General features: G+C 39.2%; 1 protein-coding gene and 1 pseudogene across 3 annotated transcripts in view; one reads left to right on the top strand and one right to left on the bottom strand.

Annotated features, from left to right (window-relative positions):
* The window catches only part of PSMA8 (proteasome 20S subunit alpha 8), a 49,020-nt gene that overhangs the window by 2,056 nt on the left and 24,022 nt on the right, over nt 1-22,942 (top strand). Inside the window, exons 2-3 of one of the 3 annotated variants that reach the window (XM_032595401.1) lie at nt 11,994-12,120; nt 16,764-16,781. In XM_032595401.1, the coding sequence (XP_032451292.1) occupies nt 11,994-12,120; nt 16,764-16,781 (145 nt within the window). The remainder of the gene's footprint in view (nt 1-11,993; nt 12,121-16,763; nt 16,782-22,942) is intronic. The other 2 variants (XM_032595402.1, XM_030336516.1) reach the window with 2 other exon arrangements.
* LOC115528705 lies at nt 13,721-15,999 on the bottom strand (annotated as a pseudogene).

Genomic DNA, 22,942 nt, shown 5'->3' with positions numbered 1-22,942 from the left:
AGGTAAGATTTATTACCATTCCTTACACTGTCCTTTCTCTGACCCCGAACTGTTACTGGCTCCACGTTTCCTACTTTTTCAAATCTTAGCTTCACATTCTGGCCATCAAATTCTTCCATAATCCTTATCAACCCTCTTTAATTAAAGGGGCACCTTCATTGGTTTACCCATATGTGTTTGTGCCCTCGTAGGTGGGTGGAGGAGAAAACACCTTTATTTCTGCCACACTCCCTCTTATTTATCCTTTGGGAATCTCCTCACATTGCTTGTCCTTGATGAAGCCTTCTCTGATGCACTCCAGCCATCATGGCTCTTATTCTTTTCCGGAATTTATAATCTGTACTAACTATTTGGCCTCATATTCACTTTATTGTTAAATTTTTTAAATGTTTATTTATTTTGAGAGAGAGCACATGCAGGAGAGAAGCAGAGAGAGAGTGAGAGAGAGAGAAACCCAAGCAGGTTTTGCGATGTCAGCTCAGAGCCTGATGCAGGGCTCGATCTCACGAACCCCAAGATCATGACCTGAGCCAAAATCGAGAGTCAGAAGCCCGACCGACTGAGCTACCCAGGTGGCCCGTGGCCTCATATTCACTTTAATTTCAGGTCTATTTAATAGGCTTCTCACACCAACTGGATAGTAGGATCTTTAAGAAGCTAGGTAGCCTAATTCCTCTTGTATTTATATATATACCACATGATATACTACAGTGAGGGGGCTAGGTAAGAAGTAAGCATTTAAGTAATATTTCTTTTGTGCCAAGTATTTTATGCACATTTTGTAATGTTAAGGACGGTATTTAACTCCCTTTTTTTATGTGTGGAAACTGATTCATGGCTGTGATAGTTTCCTGAAGGTACTCAGCTAGAAAATGATGGAGCCCATATTCACACCTAATTTTTTCTACTTCCAAAACCTCTGATCTTTGCATTGTACCATGAAATTTGTTCAATAAATATTTGAATATTAATTGGCTATCACTATCATGAATTTGGAAGGCAAGTATGCATCAGGTAAGGCAACCAACTTCTCTAAACTGCAGTTTCTTTAATAGTAAAACAGGCAGCAAACTAGCGCCTGCTTCATAGAGCTGATGTGAGTTAAATGAGGTAATAATACATGTTAAGCATCTTGCACAGTGTCTGGTTCACAGCAGCTATTTAATAAACGGTTGCTATTATTATTTACTCTCCCTTTGCTTTCTCTTTTCCCTTCACTTTTGTCTGTGGTTCTTCTAGCACATTCATTTTTGTTGAGCACTTAGATATGCCAAACATGGTGCTGGGTTCTGGGGTTTCACAGTGAGTAAAATCCCCGTTCTTAGAGAGTTTACTATCTTGCAGGAACATTAGATGATTAAGTGAATGGTCCTAAGTAGGCCTAAATGAGTGTTATAATGGGGAGAATATGGTACAGTATGGGAACTCTAGATGTTAGGGAGATTCTCCTGAGGAGGTGATATTTAAGTAAGCACCTGAAAGATGAACGGTAGCCAGGTTAAAAGGTGGGAAGGGGGAGGGGTATTTTAGACAAAGGAAATAGCATGTGGAAGACCGAGCAGCAAAAGACAACTATGTTCTATGAATTGGAAGGCATTCCAGATCACTGAGGCAATGTAAAAAAAAAAGACAGATGGAGAGAGAGAGAGATAAAACTAGAAAGAAGGGCTGGATATAGAATGACTTTAAGAAAGTAAGAGGCCTTGAAGGATTTTAATGTGGCTATTGTCATTCTCTGGATTATAACTGATCTCTCCTTCTAGTAACAGACTGCGTTTGTCCAACCACAGAGGCACTCACACGACTCACATAGATTCATTCATAGTCTCTATCCTCCTGTACACAGTGATAAGCATGTGACTCAAATCTAGCCAATGTAAGTCCATCCGTAGGACTTTTTTAACACTAGAAATAGAGGTAGCTTTTTTACTCTGGGACAACTGTTGGGACGTGTGTCCAAGATTGCCAGTGGCCATCTTTCTTTTTCTGTAACAGAGAAAGTTTCTGTGCATTAAGAGAGCAAAAGGCTGATATGTAAAGAGTAAATATTACAGTCCCTACATCTTATGGTTCCAGGTCCAGTTCTGTGCTGTCTCAGTTTGCTTAGTGAGAAATGGTCCTTACTAGTACAAGTTTTTAAGTAGAGGAATGACACATTCAGATTTTCTTTTTCTTTTTTTCATGTTTTTATTTTTCAAAGATTTCTCAGACTTTAATGTGGTCAGTGGATTGGATGATATCAAGACTGGAAGCAGAGAAACCACAAAGGAGTCTATGAAGTAATCCAGATGAAATATGATAGTTTTCACTAGGTTGGGGCAGAAATGGGAATAAGGCAGATTTTAGAGAAACTTTAGTGGCATAGTTGATACAATTTGATTATTATTTGGGTAGTATTGGGGGAGAGGAAGAGGAGAGAACTGAACAGGGAGGAGTCAAAGATGGCACCTCTGTTTTTGGATTTAGCCTCTGGGTAAATGGCCCTGCCATTTTCTTAAGGAAAATTAAACTTGACTGAAGTTTGAACCATTGAGGTTTGGGACTTGTTGAGGTTGAAATGCTTATGGAACTATAGTAGGCAACCTCTAAAATGGCCTCCAGTGATCCCCACTTTCAGATGTTCATGCCCTTGTGTAATCTTCTTCCCTTGGGTGTGGGCTGAATCTAGTAACTCTCTTCTAGGGAATAGGATAGGCAAAAGTGATGGGATGTCACTTCAGAGGGTAAGTTACAAAGAGATGGTGACTTATGTCTTGAGCATACTCTTTCACTTTCACTTGCTTGTTCTTCTAGCATGCAGTTGCCATTTTGAGTTGTCCTATGTAGCAAGGAATTGAGAGAAGCTTCTGTTCAAAACACAGTAAGGAACTGAAATCTGTAGCCCTACGATCCCTGGGGAACTGAATCTTGCTAACAACCATGTAAGTGAGTGTGGAAATGGAGCCTCCCGTATGAGCCTTGAGATGAGTACAGCCCTGGAGGACAAACTTGATCACAGGCTTGTGAGAGACCCTAAGTCAGAAGGTAAACTGTGTCCAGATTCCTGACCCACAGAGACTGAGGCATGAGTCTCTGTTTGGAACTCAGGAGATCGATCTGCGCTAGAGATAGTAATTTTGAAGGGCATTATTTCTCTCCCCTACTTAACATGTATGTTGAAGGTCAAGCGATGTTGAAGGTCAAGCGAATGAGTATTCTTGAGTTCTGTCTTCACTCGAGAAGATGAAGTATAGACTGTAGACTAATGCACTATGTAGAGGATAATCTACAACCATGAGGGACCTTAATGATTTGTGTGTAATCCACCCTGGCTAAACTCTGAGAGGAGTTGGGGGTAGAAACCATGTTGCCATCAGCTGAGGGATGATGACACTATTTGGGTTTGAAGGGGTTGAGAGAGAGGTGGGAATGAAATTAAGTGGTCTTTAAGATTTTAAGAGAGACTTTAGCATATGTTTAAATTGCTGGTGAGAATAAAGCCTGTAGAGAAATTCAAGGTTTGTTTGTTTTTATGTTTATTTTATTTATTTTTTTAACTTTTTATTATTGAATATTTGGAACACACAAAGATATAAAGGGAATACCATAATGAACCTCTGTATACCCATTACCCAGCTCCAACAGTTATCAACATTTTACCAACCTGTTTTATCTTTCCCCAACTTTTCCCTCTTTCCAATGGAGTGATTTTAATTGAATTTTTTATTGAGATAATTGTAGATTCACATGCAGTTGTAAGAAATAATACACAGGGATTTGGGGGCACCTGGCTGACTCAGTTAGTAGAGCATGCAGCTCTTAATCTTGGGGTCATGAGTCCGAGCCACATGTTAGGTGGAGAGATTACTTAAATAAATTAACCTAAAAAGGAAAAAAAGGAAGGAAAGAAAGAAAGAAAGAATACATAGGGATTCCTTGTGTACTTTGCTCATTTTCTGCCAATGGTAGCATTTGTAAAACTATAGCTCAATATCATAACCAGGTTGTTGACATTGATAAAAGCCACCTATTTTATTCAGATTTCTGGTATCACTTGTGTGCATTTGTGTGTATATTAAGTTGTATCAGATTTTATTGCCTGTGAACTTTCTTATATCCACAGTCAAGATTCTTTTTTTTTTTTTTTTTTTCTGAGAGAGAGGCAGGGCGGGGTTGGCAGGGGGAAGAGGGGTAGAGAAAGAGAATCCCAAGCAGGCTCTGCACTGTCAGCACAGAGCCCAATGTGGGGCTCAATCCCATAAACCGTGAGACCATGACCTGAGCTGAAACCAAGGGTTAGATGCTTAACCAACTGAGCCACCCAGCCTCCCCAATACAGTCAAGATTCTGAATAGTGCCAACTCCACAAGGATTCCTCATGATGCTCTTATATAACCACACCCACCTCCTTACCCTGCCTGCCCTACACACCCTTGTATCCATAGCCCTCATCCTTGGCAGCAGTCATCTGCCCTCTGTTTCTAAAATTTTTTCATTTCACTTTTTCATTATGTAAATGCTATTCTATAATATGAAATCTTTTGGGATTTGCTTGTTTCCCCTTTTTCCCCCTTGATCTAAGTTGTCGCATATATCAACATTTTATTGCTCAGTTGTATTCCATGGTATGGATGTACCACAGTGTTTATTCACTTGTTGAAAAATATTTGGGTCGTTTACAGTTTGGAGCTGTTATTTATAGATATGCTATGAACATTTATAGCAGTTTTTTGTGTTAATATAAGTTTTTATGTCTCTGGTATAAATTTCTAACTGTGCAATTACTAGATTATATGGTAATTGCATGTTTGGTTTTATAAGAAACTGCCAAATTGTTTCCCAGAGTAGCTGTATCATTTTACATCCTCACCAACAGTGTAAGAGTAATCCAGCTTCTACACATCCTTGCCAGCATTTGGTGTTATTATTTTTCATTTTGTTCATTCTGATAAGCGTATAATGATCCCTCTTTGTAGTTTTAAATTAGCAGTTAAATGGCTAATGATATCAAACACATTTGTATGTGCTCATTTGCCATTTGTATACCTTCTTCAGTGAAATGTCCTTCATGTCTTTTATCCATTTTCTTTTTCTTCTGTCACATTTTTATTAAATTCCATCCAGTTAACATACATTGTAGTATTAGTTTCAGGTGTAGGATTTATCACTTACCTGCAATACCCAGTGCTCATCACAAGTGCGCTCCTTAATCCCCATTGCCTATTTAACATCCCCCAACCTCCCCTCCAGCAACCCTCAGTTTGTTCTGTATAGGTATGAGTATGTTTTATAGTTTCCCTCTCTTTTTTTTATCCCTATGTTTTTCTGTTTTGTTTCTTAAATTACACATATAAGTGAAATGATACAGTATTTGTCTTTCTCTGACTTACTTTGCTTAGCATAATACTCTCTAGCTCCATCCATATCATTGCAAATGTCAAGATTTCATTCTTTTTTTATGGCTGAGTAACATCCGATTGTGTGTGTGTGTGTGTGTGTGTGTGTGTGTGTGTGTGTATGCCACAATTTCTTTATCTGGTCATCAGTCAATGGACACTCAGGCTGTTTCCATATTTTGGCTATTATAGATAATGCTGTTATAAACATTGGGGCACATGTATCTATTTGAATTAGTTTTCTTTTATTCTTTGGGTAAATACCTAGTAGTGCTATTGCTAGATCATAGGGTAGTTGTATTTTTAACTTTCTGAGCAGTCTCCATACTGTTTACCACAGTGGCTGTACCAGTTTGCATTCCCACCAACAGTGTAAGAGAGTTTCCTTTTCTTTGCATCCTTGCTAACATCTGTTGTTTCTTGTGTTGTTAATTTTAGCCATTTTGACAGGTGTAAGGTGATATCTCATAGTTTTGATTTTATCTTTCCCTGATGATGAGTGATGTTGAGCATCTTTTCATGTGTCTTCTTTGGAAAAATGGCTATTTGTGTCTTCTGCCCATTTTTAATGGGATTATTTATTTTGGGGGTGTTGAGTTTTTTAAGTTCTTTATATATTTTGGATACCAACCCTTTATCACATATGTCATTTGCAAATATCTTCTCCCACTCTGAAGGTTGCCTTTCAGTTTTGTTGATTGTGTCCTTTCCTTTATATCTTGATGAAGTCCCAATAGTTTATTTTTGCTTGTGTTTCCCATGCCTCAGGAAATGTATCTAGTAAGAAGTTGCTATAGCCTATGTCAAAGAGGTAACTGCCTATTTTCTCCTCTAGGATTTTGATGGTTACCTGTCTCACATTTAGGTCTTCAGTCCATTTTGAACTTATTTTTGTATGCGGCATAAGAAAGGGGTCCAGTTTCGTTCTTTTGCTGTCCAGTTTTTCCAACACCATTTGTTGAAGAGACTTTTTTCCATTGGATAGTCTTTCCTGCTTCATGGAAGATACCATATAGTTGTGGGTCCATTTCTGGTTTTTCTATTCTGTTCCATGGACTAGGTCTCTGTTTTTGTGCCACTGCTATACTGCCTTGATCAGCACAGCTTTGTAATATAACTTGAAGTCGAGAATTGTGATGCCCCCACCTTTGCTTTTCTTTTTCAAGGTTGCTTTGGCTGTTCAGGGTCTTTTGTGATTCCATACAAATTTTAGGATTGTTCTAGCTCTGTGAAAAATGCTGTTGGTATTTTGATAGGGATTGCATTAAATGTGTAAATTGGTTTGGGTAGTATAGACATTTCGACAGTATTTCTTCTTCCAATCCATAAACATGGAATGTTTTTCAATTTTATCCATTTTCTAACCAGATTGGCTTTTCCACTGTTGAGTTTTGACAGTTCTTTATGTATTCTAGATCTAGCCCTTCATCAGATGTAGGGTTTGCAAATATTTTCTCCCTGTCTGTAGCTTGTCTTTTCATCCTCTTCATATGGACTTTCATAAAACAAAAGTTTATAATTTTGATGAGGCCCAATTTAACAGTTTTTCCTTTTACGGTTCATATTTCTTGGTGCCAAGTCTAAGAACCCTTTGGCTAGTTCCCAAAATTTTTCTCCTCTGTTTTTTCCTGAAAGTTTATAGTTCTGCATTTTACGTTTAAATCTATGATCTATTTAGAGTTAATTTTTGTATATAGTGTGAGGTATAGGTTGAAAATCATTTTTCAGTGGAGTATTTTGAAATCTCAGATATTTCACAAATAAGTAAATATTTCAGTATACATCTCTAAAAAATAGTTTCTTAAAACCATTATCACTCCTAACGAAATTGACAAAAACTCCTTAATATTTTGTAATCCTCTACACTCTGGTTTTCCTTGTTGCTCACAAAATATCTTTTTGTAATTGTGTTGTTTAGGTCTGAATCTAAAGTCCATGCATTGCTTACCCTTAGGCATCTGTTTTAGTCATGAACAGCATCTCTTCTTTTTTTCCTGGCTTTGACTTCTTGAAGAGACTGGGTTAATTGTTCAGTAGAGCATCCCACTTTCTAGATTTATCTGATTGCTTCCTTGCTGTCAGAGATTTTACTATTTGGAGAGAAGAGTCTAATGAATAAATAAATAACTGTAAATGTGTTGACTGAAAGAACAAGTTATTATAAAGGATAATAGAGAAGGACTCCTTGAGGTGAAATTGAAATGGAGACTTGAAATAGGAAAAGAAGCATTCCAGGCAGAGGGACTTGAAAAAGTCTTGAAAAAAGGTAATGTGGCTGGAGCTTGGTGAATAACAATGACATACTGTTGGATAAGTAGGCAGGAGCCAGATCGTGTTCAGCTTTATAGGCAAGACTAAAGAGTTTGAAAAGATTTTCTAAGTACAATGGAGTGCTGTGGAAGGACATTCACCTAGAGAGTAATCTTGACCCTATTAAGGTTTTTAATGTTCACCTTGGCAGCTTTGTGGAGTCCAAATGGGAGTGCAGGGTGGGGGTGGGAAGATGGAGAGCAAAGGTAGAAAGGGGAAAACTATTAGGCTATGTAGTTGTATGTGATCCAGGCAAGAAATGATGGTTGCTTGTACTAGAATGGTGATGGGGAATTGGTTAGCTTTTGTAACTGAAATGGACAAAAACAAGGTAATTGATTGGAAATGGATAGTGTGAGAGGAGGAACTATAAAGGATAACAACTGGGGTTTTGGCTTGAACAGTGGAATGGATAGTGACTCATTTCCTCACATGACTCTGGCTGCCAGTTTGTGATGCTTTTTTAACAAGTTATGAAACAGCCTTCACAGATAGTCTTCCTGCTTTTCTAGTGTTGTTTTTAAACTAGGTATGGATATTGAATTTTATCAAATGTTTTGTAGCTTTTATCGTTTATACTATTTAATTGTTTTAGTTAGGACTCTTTCAGTTGCAAGCGTGAGAAACCCTACTCGGGGCACCTGGGTGGCTCAGTCCACCGAGCGTCTGACTTTGGTTCAGGTCATGATCTCATCGTTCGTGAGTTGCAGCCCTGCATTGGGCTCTGTGCTGACAGCTCAGAGCCTGGACCCTGCTTTGGATTCTGTCTCCCTCTCTCTTTGCCACCCCCCCTCCCCACTCTCTCTCTCTTTCAAAAATAAATAAATATTTTTTAAAAATTGTTTTTAAATAAAAGAAATCCAACTCAAACTGATTTAAGCAAAAAATTAGGATGGATTTGAACAGCATGGGTCCACTTGAACTTTTTACACTACTGTAAATGTATATCTCTTACTTACAATTTTTTTAATGTTTATTTATTTTTTGAGAGAGAGAGGGAGCACCAGCGGGGCAGGGGGAGAGAAAAAGAGGGGGGCAGAGGATCCAAAGCAGACTCTGAGCTGACAGCAGCGTGCCTGGTGCAGTGTTCGAACTCACCAACCTCCAGATCATGACCTGAGTTGAAGTAGGACGCTCAACCAGCTGAGCCACTCAGGGGCCCCATTCCTTACGATTTTCTTAATGTTTTCTTTTCTCTGGCTTACTTTATCGTGAGAATAGAGCATATGACACATATAGCATGCAAAATGTGTGTTAATCAACTGTTTATATTATCAGTAAGGCTGCCAGTTAACAATAGGCAATTAGTAGTTAAATTTGGGGGGAAGTCAAAAGTTATACATGGATTTTCAACTGCATGAAGTGGTAGGGTTGGCACCCCTAACCCCTGCATTGTTCAAGGGTCAACTGTACTGAATCAAGTACCCAAGGGGAGCAGGGGTAAACCTTCCTTTCAGGCTCAGTTACATGGCTACTACGGTCTTCTTGAATAGCCCTAGAACTGGTGTGTCTCTGTTTCTTTTTCCTTCTTATCCTCTTCTCTTCCGTCTCTGTGTCCATCTCTTACTTGCTCTTTATATTACTTTCACCCTCAGACATGACCTCCCTAAGAGTAGCTCCTAAATAGTCCTAGGCTCCAGGCTCCTAGCTATAGGTAAAGAATTATCCTGTCTTCCAAACACTTTCAGTAAAACTGTAAGGATTTACTGTTTGACTAGGCTGGGTTGCATTACGGCTGCACCTAAAGACTCCTTATTTTTCCAAGAACAATTGAAGAGCTCTTGTTATCAGAAGGGCAAAAAAACCAGATCTTCATTCTCCCCTGTAACATTTATATTAAAAGATTTGCTTTCATTGAAACTCCTAAAATTCCTGGAATGAACCATAATTGTTTATAGTATGTTACTATTTTTCTGTGTTTGTAGATTCCATTTGTGAAAATCTTGTTTAGAATTAAAAAAAATTTTTTTTAATGTTTTATTTATTTTTGACAGAGAGAGAGACAGACAGACAGACAGACAGAGCATGAGTGAGGGGAGGGGCAGAGAGAGAGAGGGAGACACAGAATCCGAAGCAGGCTCCAGGCTCTGAGCTGTCAGCACAGAGCCTGATGCGGGGCTCGAACTCAACGACTGCGAGATCATGACCTGAGCCCAAGTAGGATGCTAAACGACCTGAGCCACCCAGGCGCCCCTTGTTTAGAATTTTTAACATCAGCTTTCCTAAATGAAAATCACTGGTACCTTTCTTTATTTAGAAAATGTTATATTTGCCAGATTTTAACATTGTTATGTAGCTTTCCAAAAAAAGAGTCAGGAACATTTTTATTTTGATCTGTGCCATGGAATAATTTAAATAACACAGGAATTACCCATAACAGCAGATTAGGAAAAATTCATCCATGAACCTTCTAGGCATGACACTTGTTTTTGAAATTATCCCATGTTTGTTAGAGACTGTGTTGTCTATTATTTTCTTGAGTCAGTATGGGCAGTTTTTTAATTTTTCTAGTCTGTCATCCTTTTCACTAAGGTTTTCATGTTAATTAACTTAGGGTTATAATTTTTAAATTCTTGCTTTTTCACACTTGTATATATTTTTTATGCTTTGCTCCTCTTGGCTAGATTAACTGAGATATCTCTTAATTATTCCTTTAAAAGCTATCTCTTGGTATTACTTGTCAATTATATTGTTTTCTCCCATTAATTTCTGCTTTTTTTCTTATTTTTCCCATTAAGCTTAGCTTAAATATTTGTATTCCTTTTTTAACTTCTTAAGTAACTTACTATTTTACAATGAGATTAGGAATTTTCTTCTGAGAATAATTTTACCCTCATCCAAAAGACTTTGATATTAGGATTTTCATCGTAAACATTTTCTAGTTTGTGTTGGAAGTTTTAATTGCTTTAAGTCAGAATTGTTTAGGTGAGAATCATAAAAATTATCGTATGTGGTGATCAATTAATTTAATTTATTAAAATTTGGGGGAAATATTGAGATTTTCTTGAGCCATAATTTATGTTACATTGTTAGAAAGTCCCATGGCTTTTCCCTATAAGATATAAAGTTCAACATGAGTCTATTAGATGAGGGTGGGATGTAGAGGGAGGGTTGTCATTTTAGATAGCATGATTAGAGAAAGGCCTGTTAGATAAATTGACAGACTGGAATGAAGTGAGGGAACAATAAGAGCAAAAGCCTTGCTAAATTGTCTTAAATTTTATTTAATTGAAAGATGCAATCTCAGGTCTAGTTCTGTATTTAACCTATTCTATATTTCTGTTTCAATGATACTAATTGAGAGGACACCTATTTGCATAGTTAGTACTAATATCACCTTTGGCCACAAGGCAATCATAAACACAAATACCAATTCTCAAAATATTTAGGTTACCATTGTAATACAAAATTAAACTTCTTATAGATTACTCTTGAGCCCCTGAGAATATGGGCATGTTTCCACAGAAGACCCAGTTTGAGAACTACTATCCTTACACATTATTCTTTAGACTTTTTCCCACTTCACTCTCAAGGGAAGAGGTGGAGAGAGGAACAATGGGATTCTTCTTGTTGAATTCATGTTAGAATTGAGGTTTTGTTGATCAGTGAATTAGAGTGAAGGCATTTGGTCTTTCTCTCGGCTGCTTATGTTCCCCAAGCATTATCTCTCCAAATTGTGAGATACATGGGAGAGCTTTCAGAATTTTATCTACTTAATTTTCTAAACTACTTCTACTCCACTACTGGTATTGCCCACTCTACAAGGAATCCACATGGATTCCCAGCATTTTCTTTCATTTTGGTTAAAATTGTTCTATATCTGCTTAGCACTTCTTCAGGTGTATTGCGTGAGTTTAGGACACCCGTGTAGTTATAGCATTGGTGGTATATTCTTCCAATCTCGACCTGTTTGTGTTCTGTACTTTTGGGTTTGGAGAATGGAGTAATCCTGTACCTGTGCAGCTGTTTTCTCAGAAGTCAACTTTTCTCATTTTTACTGAATGGTTAAGAGAAAGCCTTTTCCGGGGCGCCTGAGTGGCTCAGTCAGTTAAGCGTCCATCTTCAACTCAGGTCATAATCCTGCAGTTTGTGGGTTCGAGCCCCCACATCTCTGTTACCAATACAGAGCCCTCTTCTGATCCTCTGTCTCCCTGTCTCTCTGCCCCTCCCCTGCTCGTGCACTCTCTCTCAAAAATAAACATTAAAAAAAAAAAAAGAAAAAGACTTTTCCTACAAGTCATGTGGTAGGATAACTTCATTTTAATGTCAAAACTAACAACTAATTGTATTTTTTTAATCACTTGATAGGTTGGAATCCGAGGTACTGATATAGTTGTGCTTGGAGTAGAAAAGAAATCTGTTGCCAAGCTTCAAGATGAAAGAACTGTGAGGAAAATTTGTGCCCTTGATGACCACGTTTGCATGGCTTTTGCAGGTACTTATGGACCTACAGTAGCGATAGAGTATCTTAGTGTAGTAGGGTAACACAGTTGGGCCCCCCCTAAAGCTGTCATGCTATATTTACACAACATATAGAGATATGCCCCATTTCTTACTTTGACCCAAACAGCATACCCTACCTTTTCTGGAAAATTACACTTCTATAAACATGGATTTCTAATAGTTAGCTTTGATCAAACATAAATGTTAAACAATACATATTATAGTATCCTAATTATGACTGTAGGTAACTGTTTTCTTTTCAAACTTTTTATTTTTAAATTGTAGATAGGAAGTCGTAAAAAAAACACAAGGAAGTTTCCTTTACTGAGTTTCCCCCAACAGTAACATCTTCAAAAACTGATAATTTGAGATTGTTACAAGCCACAGAGTTTATTTAAACAGTTTTACTTGCACTCATTTGCATGTATATGTGTGTGTGTTTTGTAGTTTTATTAGACGTATCATGTGTGTAAGTTCATGTAACCATCACTGCAATCAAGATACACAACTCTTCATTAACACAAGACCACTTCATGCTAGTCCTCCTCATCTCTAACCTCTGGCAACAATAATCCTCTCTCTTCTCCATCTCTATAATTTTGTCATTTTGAGAATGTTATATGAATAGAATCCTGTGATATATAATCAATTAATCTTGGCTTTTCTCGTTCAGCATAATTCCCCTACAGTTCATCCAAGTTGTTGCATATGTCAATAGTCACTTGCTTTTTATTGCTGAATAGTGTCCCATGATATGGATCTACCACACTTTGTTAACAACTCACTGATTGAAGGACATTTGGATTATTTCTAGTTTTTGCCTGTTAGAGAGAAAGCTGGTGAACATTTGTGTACAGGTTTTTGTGTGAACATGGGTTTTCCTTTTTTGCAGTAAATGGTCAAGAGTACAATTGCTGGGTCATATGGTAATGCATGCTTAGTTTTATAAAAAAAAGACAAATTGTTTTCCAGAGTGGTTGAACTATTTTACATTCCTACTAGCAGTATATGAATGATTCATTTTCTCTGCATCCTCAGCAGCCTTTGGTGTTGTTACTTCTTTAAATTTTAGATATTTTTATGAGTGTGTCGTGATATATCATTGTGGGTTTAATGTGCATTTGACTCATGGCTAATGATGTTGAACATAATTTTCCTGTGCTTATTTGCCTCCGTATAGCAAACAAGACGTTTTTCTTGTCATGTGTGCTTGTGCACGTACCCATTTTCTTTTTTACTTTCTTTCTTTTTTTGTTTGAAATAAGACTTTAATGTGCACAAAGAAAGTTCACGTTAGTGACAGAGAGAGGAAGGAGGGTGAGGAGGTCCCAGGAAGCCCAAGGAAACTGGAGTGTGGAGACAAAGGCCGTGGGGCAGAGGAAGTGGCTGGGAGGGAAGGAGAGCAGAGGGGTGGTCCAGGCAGGGCCAGGCTGCATCGTTGCCTGGTGGGGGTCAGGGGCAGTGTGGAGGCAGGCTCTTACTTCATCACAGTGGTCTTCCTCTGGCCTCCGTTCTTCACTTCCTTCTGTTCTCTGAGCCCTGTTCACTTCCTGCCAGAGCCTAGAGCCTGGGGCCATCCCTGCCCTGCTCCTTTAGTCTTTCCAGGGGCTGAAGTACTGGGCCTGCGGCCAGCAGTGGGGCCAGCAGCACCTTCCAGCGGATATCGGTCTGGGCAGCTAGGTCCTTGAGTCTGGTCGGGTGCGTGGCCTGGGGGCCCTCCCGGGTATGGTTGCTGAGAGGCGGTCCAACTGCATGCATGGCTGCTGCAGCCCTCCCCATTGGTCTGGAGTAATGTCCTGCAGCTGACCACCACCCCAGCGAGTGTCAGAAGAGTGGGACACAGGGAGCAAACATGGTCTTGTTTGGTGCTGGCCTTTTGCTATTGCTCCTGGCACGGTGGCAAGGTCTCAGAGCCCAGGTACTGCCTGAGGGATGATGGCCTCCTGAGGCTCAGGAGCTGGCTGAGCAAAGACAGCCTGGGCCTTCTCTTGCCAGAGAGGGAGTAGTGTCTCTTGCTGGTCCAGCATCTGTGCAACAACCACAAGGCTGAGCTGGCTTTGAAGCTGCCTAGTCTGGGAGGTCAGAAAGAACTATGCAAGTACCAGCAGATTGTGGCGGTACTCTGACACCTTGCTCGGGGTGCAGCACAGCTGCTGGAGCTTCCCTGGCCACCCCTGGAAGTTCTCGACCAGCAGAAGGCAGAGACTGATGGTGATCAGGCTTGGGCAGCAGGTGGAGCCCCACGTCCAGGCTGACTCAGCACAGCGGCTCCATCAGGCCCAAGAGGTCCCTGGCTGGGCTGGGGCACACAGTGTCAGGAACTTATGGATGTAGCTCGGGCTGATGTCCAAGGCAGTCTCTGGGGGAGTGTCCTGCTGCTCACTTCAGCTCAGGCTACTGTTATTGTTTTTTAGTGGTTTTTAAAAAAATTTATTATTTTATTTTGAGAGAGAGAGAGAGCAGGGGAAGGGCAGAGAGTAAGAGAGAAACTCCCAAGCAGGGTCCACGCTGTCAGCACAGAGCCCAACGCAGGGCTTAATCTCACAGTTAATGAGATCATGATCTGAGCCGAGGTCAAGAGTCAGATGTTTGACTGACTGAGCCACCCAGGTGCCCATTGGCCACTGTCATTTTTAAGCACTCTCCCACTGTGCCAACAGGGCCCCTGCAGGCCCAGAGCAGGGTTGCGGGCTCCCAGGATGTGAAATGCCTTCATGACCTCTTGCAGCAAAGGGGCACCACCAGTGCTTGTCTCCATCAGACTGATGGAAGAGCCCGTCCATGTTGAGATCCCATAGGAGGCCAAAGACTCCTGAAGAAGTTTCTGGAGACTGTGTCAGCAGCTGGAAGAGCCCCTGGAGCAGGAGCACCAGGTAGTCAGGGGTGTGCAGGTAGAGGCCGCACAGGAAGGAGAGCTGCTGGGCCAACGGGCAGTGAGGAACAGCCCTTCCAGGTGGCTGTGTGACTTCAGGTGTAAACAATCCAGGATGCAACACAGGGGGGACAGCTGGGTAGAAACAGTCTGTCCAGGATGTGCTGGTGGAATGACCTGCAGTGACGTGAAAAATCTCTCCACCAGCATCCTGTGCCCAAGTGTGGCAGGCACTTCATCTTCATCCAGACCAGGGAGTCAAGGTCGGGACAGTTGTGCAGAAGCAGCTCCTCTTGCCCTTGCTCCAGGGCCTGTTCCTCCTTCTCCTGCACTGAGTGATCTAAGCTATTGACGTAGGTCTGTGAGGCCACAGAGGTGAACTGGAACAAGGTGTGGGTGTCTACCACTGGAGCCAGAGTCTTCGGGCTTGGGACTGCCATGTTCGAGAACAGCTCCTCCAGTGAGGCCAGGCTTCCCTGGAGGTCTGAGTCCTGGGGTCTTGCTCTAACTCTTCAGGCAGCTTGTGGGCCCACGTCCTCCAGCTCTGAGGCCCTGCCATGGCCACACACCTTTGGGCTGGAGCCCCCTGCCAGCCTGTGGTACCCTCAGGTCCAGGAACTCTACAGGCAGTGGGTTTCAGTCATTGGGGAACATATCCTCAGCCGCCTGCACCTTGGGCTTCCATGACAACATGGGAGTTGGAGCTGAGGTGGGACTGCAGCAACACCGGGCAGGGTAGAGGAGTCTCTGGTACAGAGGTGCTCGAAGCAGCCGCCCTTCAGGTTGGGAAACAGGATGGACATCAGAGCAGCTGTCTGGACCCCTTCTCTCTGAGGAAGGGCTAGTGGTGTCTTCTGGGGCCTGGCCGTCTGCAGACAGCAGGACGTTTTTTCCTCCAGGGCTGCCAGGCCTCCCCATGGCCCCAGTGTTGCATATGGGCAGGTTGCGCCTGGGCAGGCAACAGCCGCCTACCACTCGGACACGGGCACACGGCCACATGCACCCATTTTCTAATGATGCTTTTTCAAACCAGGATTTTATATTGATTATTAAGCAAAAAAATAGCCTTTATCTTTCTGTCTTAAAAAAGTAATCATCTTGGGGCACTTGGTGGCTCAGTCGGTTAAGCGTCCAACTCTTGATTTTGGCTCAGGACATGATCTTGAGGTTCATGGGATCCAGCTTCACATGGCAGAACCTGCTTGGGATTCTCTCTCTCCCTCTTTCTACCCCTCCCTCAAGTGTGTGATCATTCTCTTTCTCTCTCTCTCTCAAAATAAATAAATAAAAATTTAAAAAGAGTAACAAACACCTTTAAAAACAGCCACCTTGCCACAAAACAAATTTTGATAAATTTTTGAAAGATCGAAATCATACAAAGTATCATGTCCAATCAAAGTGAAATAAAACTAGAAATCAACAGAAGGAAAGCTGAAAAATTCCACAGATGTGTGGGAATTAAACAATACAGTTGACCCTTGAATGACACAGGTTTGAACTACACAGGTCCACATATATGTAGATTTTTTTACATACAGCATTGTAAATATATTTTCCTTATGATTTTCTTAATAACCTTTTTTCTCTAGCTTACTGTGTTTTAAAAATACAGCATATAATACATATAACATACAAAATATATGTTAATTGACTATGTTATCAATAAGGCTTTCAGGCAACAGTAGGCTATTAGTAGTTAAGTTTTTTGAGGAGTCAAAAGTTATGTGCAGATTTCACTTGGGGGGGGTCAGTTAGTGCCCCAGTGCTCACATTGTTCAAGGGTCAACTGTACTCCTAAAAAATCCATTGACCAAAGAAGAAATCACAAGAGAAATCAGAAAATATCTTGAGACAAATGAAAATGAAAACACAACATGTCAGACTTATGGAATGCAACAAAAGCAGTGCTAAGAGGAAAATGTGTGGCTATAACCATTTACTTTAAAAAAAAAAAAAGATTTCAATTCAGTAGCCTATTCTTACACCTTAAGAATAGAAAAAGAAGAACTAACCCTAAGGCTACCACCAGGAAGGAAATAATAAAGGAAGATAGGGAAAATAAAAGATTATAAGAAAAAAAAGGTATATAAAACAGAGAATAGGAAAGCAAGAGAGAAAAATCAATAAACCCAATACTTGGTTCTTTGAAAAGATCAATACTATTGACAAACCATTAACTAGGTAGACTAAGAATAAAAGAAGACCTAATTAAAAGTAGAAATGAAAAAGGGAACATTACTAATAATTTTACAGAAATAAAAAGGATTATCAGAGAGTACTATGAGCAATCATATACCAACAAATGAGATAATCTAGAAGAAATTGACGTATTTCTTGAAACATACAAATTACCTGAAGTTACTCAAGATGAAATAGAAAATCTCAACAGATGTATAGTAAGAGTCAACCAGTGATCAAAAACCCAATTAAAAGAAACAAACACAAACAACAAAAAACATGACCTGATGGTTTCCCTGGTGAATTCTACCAAACATTTAAAAAAGAATTAATACCAGTCACTCTCAAACTCTTCCAAAAAATTGAAGAAGAAAGAACACTTCCAAACTCAATATTCTATGAGGCCAGCCTTACCATGATACCAAAACCAGACAAAGACACTATCAGAAAAGAAAACTACACGTATAAATATTGATGTAAAAATCCTCACCAAAATACTAGCAAACCAAATTCAGCAAATTAAAGGATTTATGTGTTGTAGCCAAGCAGCCTTTATTCCTGGAGTGCCAAGATAGTTCAACACTTGAAAATCAATCAACGTACTATACTACATCAACAAAATGAAGAGAAAAACAGCATGATCATCTCAATCGATTCTGAAAAAGCATTTGACAAAATTCCATACCCTTTCATGATGAAAACACTCAACAAACTAGGAATAGAAGGAAAAGACCTCAACATAACAAAACCCATTTATGAAAAACTCACAGCAAACATCATACCCAGTTACGAAAGACTGAAAGTTTTTCCTCTAAGATCAGGAATAAGACAAGGATGTCTGCTTTTGCCACTTCTATTTAACATAATAAGGAAAGTCCTAGTGTGAGCAATTAGGCAAGAAAAGAAAAGGCATCTAAATTGGAAAGGAATAAAATTAGCTTTGTTTATGGATGACGTGATCTTGTATATAGAAAACCCTAAGGATTAAAAAAACAACAACAACAACACAACATTGTCAGAGGTAATAAATGAAATTGAAATTGAAATAAATGAATTGAAAAAAGTTGCAGGAAGCAATGTCAACACACACAAAAATTAGTTGCTTATCTATATACTGACAATGAACAATCTGAAAAGGAAAATTAAGAGAAATAATTCTATTTACAATGGTATAAAAAATACTAAAATACTTAGAAATTTAACTAAGGAGGCAAAAGACTTGTACGTTGAAAACTATAAAACATTACTGAAAGAAATTTAAGAAGACACAAATAAATGGAAAGACATCCCCTGATCACGGATTAGAAGATTAATATTGTTAAGATATCAGTACTACCCAAAGCAATGATTCGGTATATCCCTGTCAAATTTCCAATGAGTTTTTTTCAGAAACAGAAAAAACTAAAATTCATATGGAACCTTGAAACAGTCTTGGAAAATTACAAATCTGGACAACCCATGCTTCCTGATTTCAAAACTTGTCAAACCACTGCAGTACTAACATAAAGATGGACATATAGGGGCTCCTGGATGACTCAGTGCTTTAAGCGGCTGACTCTTGATTTCAGCTCAGGTCATAATCTCAAGGTTCTCTCTGAGAGCCTCTCTCTCTCTCTCTGAGAGCGATCTCTCTCTCTCTCCCCCTCCCCCCCCCAAATAAATAAATAAACCTAAAACAAAAACATATGGACATACAGACCAATAGAATATAATGGGCAGCCCAGAAATAATCCTCATATACATGTCCAAATGATTTTTGACAAGATTGTCAAGAGTATTTAATGGGGAAAAGATAGTCTTTTCAACAAATGGTTCTGGGGAAACTGAAAATCTAAATGTTAAAGAATAAAACCTTAGCTAACATTATATGCAAAAATTAACTCAAAATGAATTAACTAATGGGGTACTTGGGTGGCTCAGTCAGTTAAGCATCCAACTTGGCTCAGGGCATGATCTCGTGGTCCATGAGTTCACGCCCCATGTCTGGCTCTGGTACTGACATCTCAGAGCCTGGAGCCTGCATCGGATTCTGTGTCTCCCTCTCTCTCTGCCCCTTCCCCGCTCATGCTGTGTCTCTCTCTGTCTCAAAAATAAATAAACACTAAAAATAAAAATTTTTTAAATGAATTAACTACGCATAAAACCTAACGCTTTAAAACTCAGAGGAATACATAGGAGAAAAGTTTTGTGAAATTGGATTTGACAGTGATTTTTTGGATTAAAAAAATGTAAATTGGACTACCTCATAATCAAAACTTGTAATGCATCAAAGGACAAAGTCGACAGTGAAAAGGCAGTCTATGAAATGGGAGAAAATATTTGCAAAATTATATGTCTGAAAGGATCGATAACCAGAATATATAAAGAATACTTAGAACACAACAACAAAGAAGTAGACACCCCAATTCAAAAATAAGCAAAGACTTAAAAGATATGTCTCCAAAGAAGAGCTACAAATGGCCAATAAACACATGAAAAAATGCTCAACATAACTAATCATTAGAGAAAATGAAAATCAAAACCACAATGAATCACCACTTCACATCCATTAGGATGGCTATTATAAGAAATAAATAAAGAAATAAATAACAAGAATGTGGAGAATTCCCTTATGCACTGTTGGTGAGAATGTAAAATGGTGTAGTCACTATTGAAAACAATATGGCGAATTCATAAAAAAGTAAATATTGAATTACCGTGTGATCCAACCATTCCACTTCTGGGTATATATCTAAAAGAACTGAGAGCAGTGACTCAAAGAGATATTTGTATACCCATATTCATAACAGTATTAATCACAGTAGCTAAAAGATGGAAACAACCCAGGTGTCCATCAATGGATGAATGGGTAAACATAATGTGCTATATGTATACAGTGGAATATAATTCAGCCCTAAAAAAAGAAAGAAATTCTGAAACATACTACTACGTGGAGGAATCTTGAAGACCTTATAGTAAGTGAAATAAGCAGTCATAATAGGCTAATTACTATATGGTTCCATTTATATGAGAATACTATTTGTCAAATTCATAGACACAGAGAATAGAATGGTGGTTGCCAGGGTCTGTCGGGGAGGGGAAATGGGAGGTTATTTCACGGGCTCAGAGTTTCAGTTTGAGAAGATAAAAATTCCCAGAGATGGGTGGTGATGATTTCCCAAACACTGAAAATATTCTTTTTTTAAAAAAATTTTTTTAATTTATTTTTGAGACAGAGACAGAGCACGAGCAGGGGAGGGGCAGAGAGAGGGGGAGACACAGAATCTGAAGTGGGCTCCAGGCTCTGAGCTGTCAGCACAGAGCCCGAGGCGGGGCTCCAACTCACGGAGCATGAGATCATGACCTGAGCTGAAGTTGGACACTCAACCGACTCAGCCACCTAGGTGCCCCCCCCTTTTTTTTTTTAATTGTTTTTAATGTTATTTATTTATTTTAGGAGAAAGAGAGACAGCATGAGCGGGGGAGGAGCAGAGAGAGAGAGACAGAATCCGAAGCAGGCTCCAGGCTCTGAGCTGTCAGCACAGAGCCCGATGCGGGGCTCGAACTCATGAACTGTGAGATCATGACCTGAGCCAAAGTCGGATGCTTAACCGACTGAGCCACCCAGGCACCCCAAACACTGCAAATATTCTTAACTCCACTGAACTGTAAGCTTAGAAATGGTTAAAATGGTAAATTTTATGATATATATTTTACTTCAATAAAAGAAAAAAATTTAAAAAGAAATCATCTTAGTATAAAAGATATGGAATGCTTTAACTTCTGATATGCATAATTTTCTGACTATAATATAAAAATAATTTTAATATGAATTTGACTTTTTACCAGAGTAAAATAAGCATTTAGTAATATTCTCCCCCACATGTTAATTGACCTTTGTAGTCGGAAAACACCTAAATGTCTGTTACTGGGAAGTAGTATAATTAGCCATTGCATATCCAAGGAGTTGCTTAAAAGTACGGGCTCCGGAACCATACCAGCTGGATTCTTAGCCAAACTCCACTGCCCACTACATCTATAATTGTGGGCAAGGTACTTAACTATTGCTGCTTGCCTCAGTTTAGTCTTCTTTAACGTGAGGTTAAGGATAGTGTGTACCTTACTGATTTGTTACAAGAATTAAATTAATTAATACATAAAAAACATTTAGAACAAAGTCTGGCATATATTATTACTATTACACTACAATTACTACTACTACCATGTTATCGTTCTTATTATTTAGTAGCAGTTAAAAAGGGAGGCCACAGGATCTGTCCATATTGACATGAGAAGTATCCACAATATATATTAGTAATAGTGGGTTACTGAATAATACGTATAATTTGTATGGTAGCTTTTATTCCTGCTGTTGGAATATGTTGTGTTGAGTACATATCAGAAAAAAATAGTTCCATCTTGAAACAAAATCACATTCTTTTGTCAGTATTGTTATTACATTGTACTTTTAATGTTTAGAAAATAGCTTTTAGGAAAAAAATCAAAGACTTTGAAAAAATAATTCATGTACCATGTAGAATTTCATTTAAAAGTAGAAATTTTACAGTGTGATAGTATCTTCAAGATAAAGTTGTGGTGTGAATTTAAAAGCACTAGACAGAGGACTTATTTCTTCTATAGATTGCTTATTTATAGAGACAGTAAAATTGTAGTTTTCTTTTTTTTTTTAAGTGTTTATTTAAATTCCAATTAGTAGGGGCACCTGGGTAGCTCAGTCGGTTGAGTGTCCAACTCTTGATTTCGGTTCAGGCCATGATCTCAGAGTCGTGAGATCGAGCCCACCATTGGGCTCCTCACTGAGCATGGGGCCGGCTTAAGAGTCTCTCCCTCTGCCCCTCTCCTCCACTCACATACTCTTTCTCTCTGAAATAAAAGATAAAAATAAAAAATTCTGGTCCGTTAACATACAGTGTAATATTAGTTTCAGGTGCACAGTACAGTGAGTCAACACTTCCTGATCACCCAGTGATCATCACAAGTGCACTCCTTAATTCTTATCACCTATTTAACTTATACCCCTCCACCTCTCCTCTTGTAACCATCAGTTTGATCCCTATAATTAAGAGTCTTCCTTGGTTTCCTCTTTTTTTCTCCCTTTGCTCATTTGTTTCGTTTCTTAAATTCCACATATAAGTGAAATCATATGGTATTTGTCTTTCTCTGACTGACTTATTTCACTTAGCAGCTATCTCTAGCTCTATACATGGTGTTGCAAATGGCAAGATTGTGTTCTTTTTATGGCTGAGTTGTATTCTGGTGTGTGTGTGTGTGTGTGTGTGTGTGTGTGTGTGTGTGTGTATACACCACATCTTTTTAAAAACTTTTTTTACTGTTTCTTTTTGAGAAATAGAAAGTGTGAGTGGGGGAGGGGGAGAGAGAGAGTGAGACACAGAATCCAAAGCAGGCTCCAGGCTCTGAGCTGTCAGCACAGAGCCTGACAAGGGGCTCAAACTCATGAACCATGAGATCATGACCTGAGCCGACGTTGGATGAGTCGACTGAGCCACCGAGGCACTCCCCGCCCCCCACCCCAACATCTTCTTTATACATTCTTCAATCAGTGACACTTGGGCTGTTTCCATAATTTGGCTATTCTAGATAATGCTGCTATAAACATCGAGGTGCATGTATCCCTTTGAATTAGTATTTTTGTATTCTTTGGGTAAATACCTAGTAGTGTGATTGCTGGATTGCAGAGTGGTGGTATTTTTAACTTTTTGAGGAACTGCCATACTGTTTTCTAGAGTGGTTGCACTAGTTTGCA

The sequence above is a fragment of the Lynx canadensis genome, chromosome D3 (assembly GCF_007474595.2).
Source record: "Lynx canadensis isolate LIC74 chromosome D3, mLynCan4.pri.v2, whole genome shotgun sequence".
Lineage (NCBI taxonomy): Eukaryota > Metazoa > Chordata > Mammalia > Carnivora > Felidae > Lynx > Lynx canadensis.
This window is presented reverse-complemented; position numbering and strand designations above follow the sequence as displayed.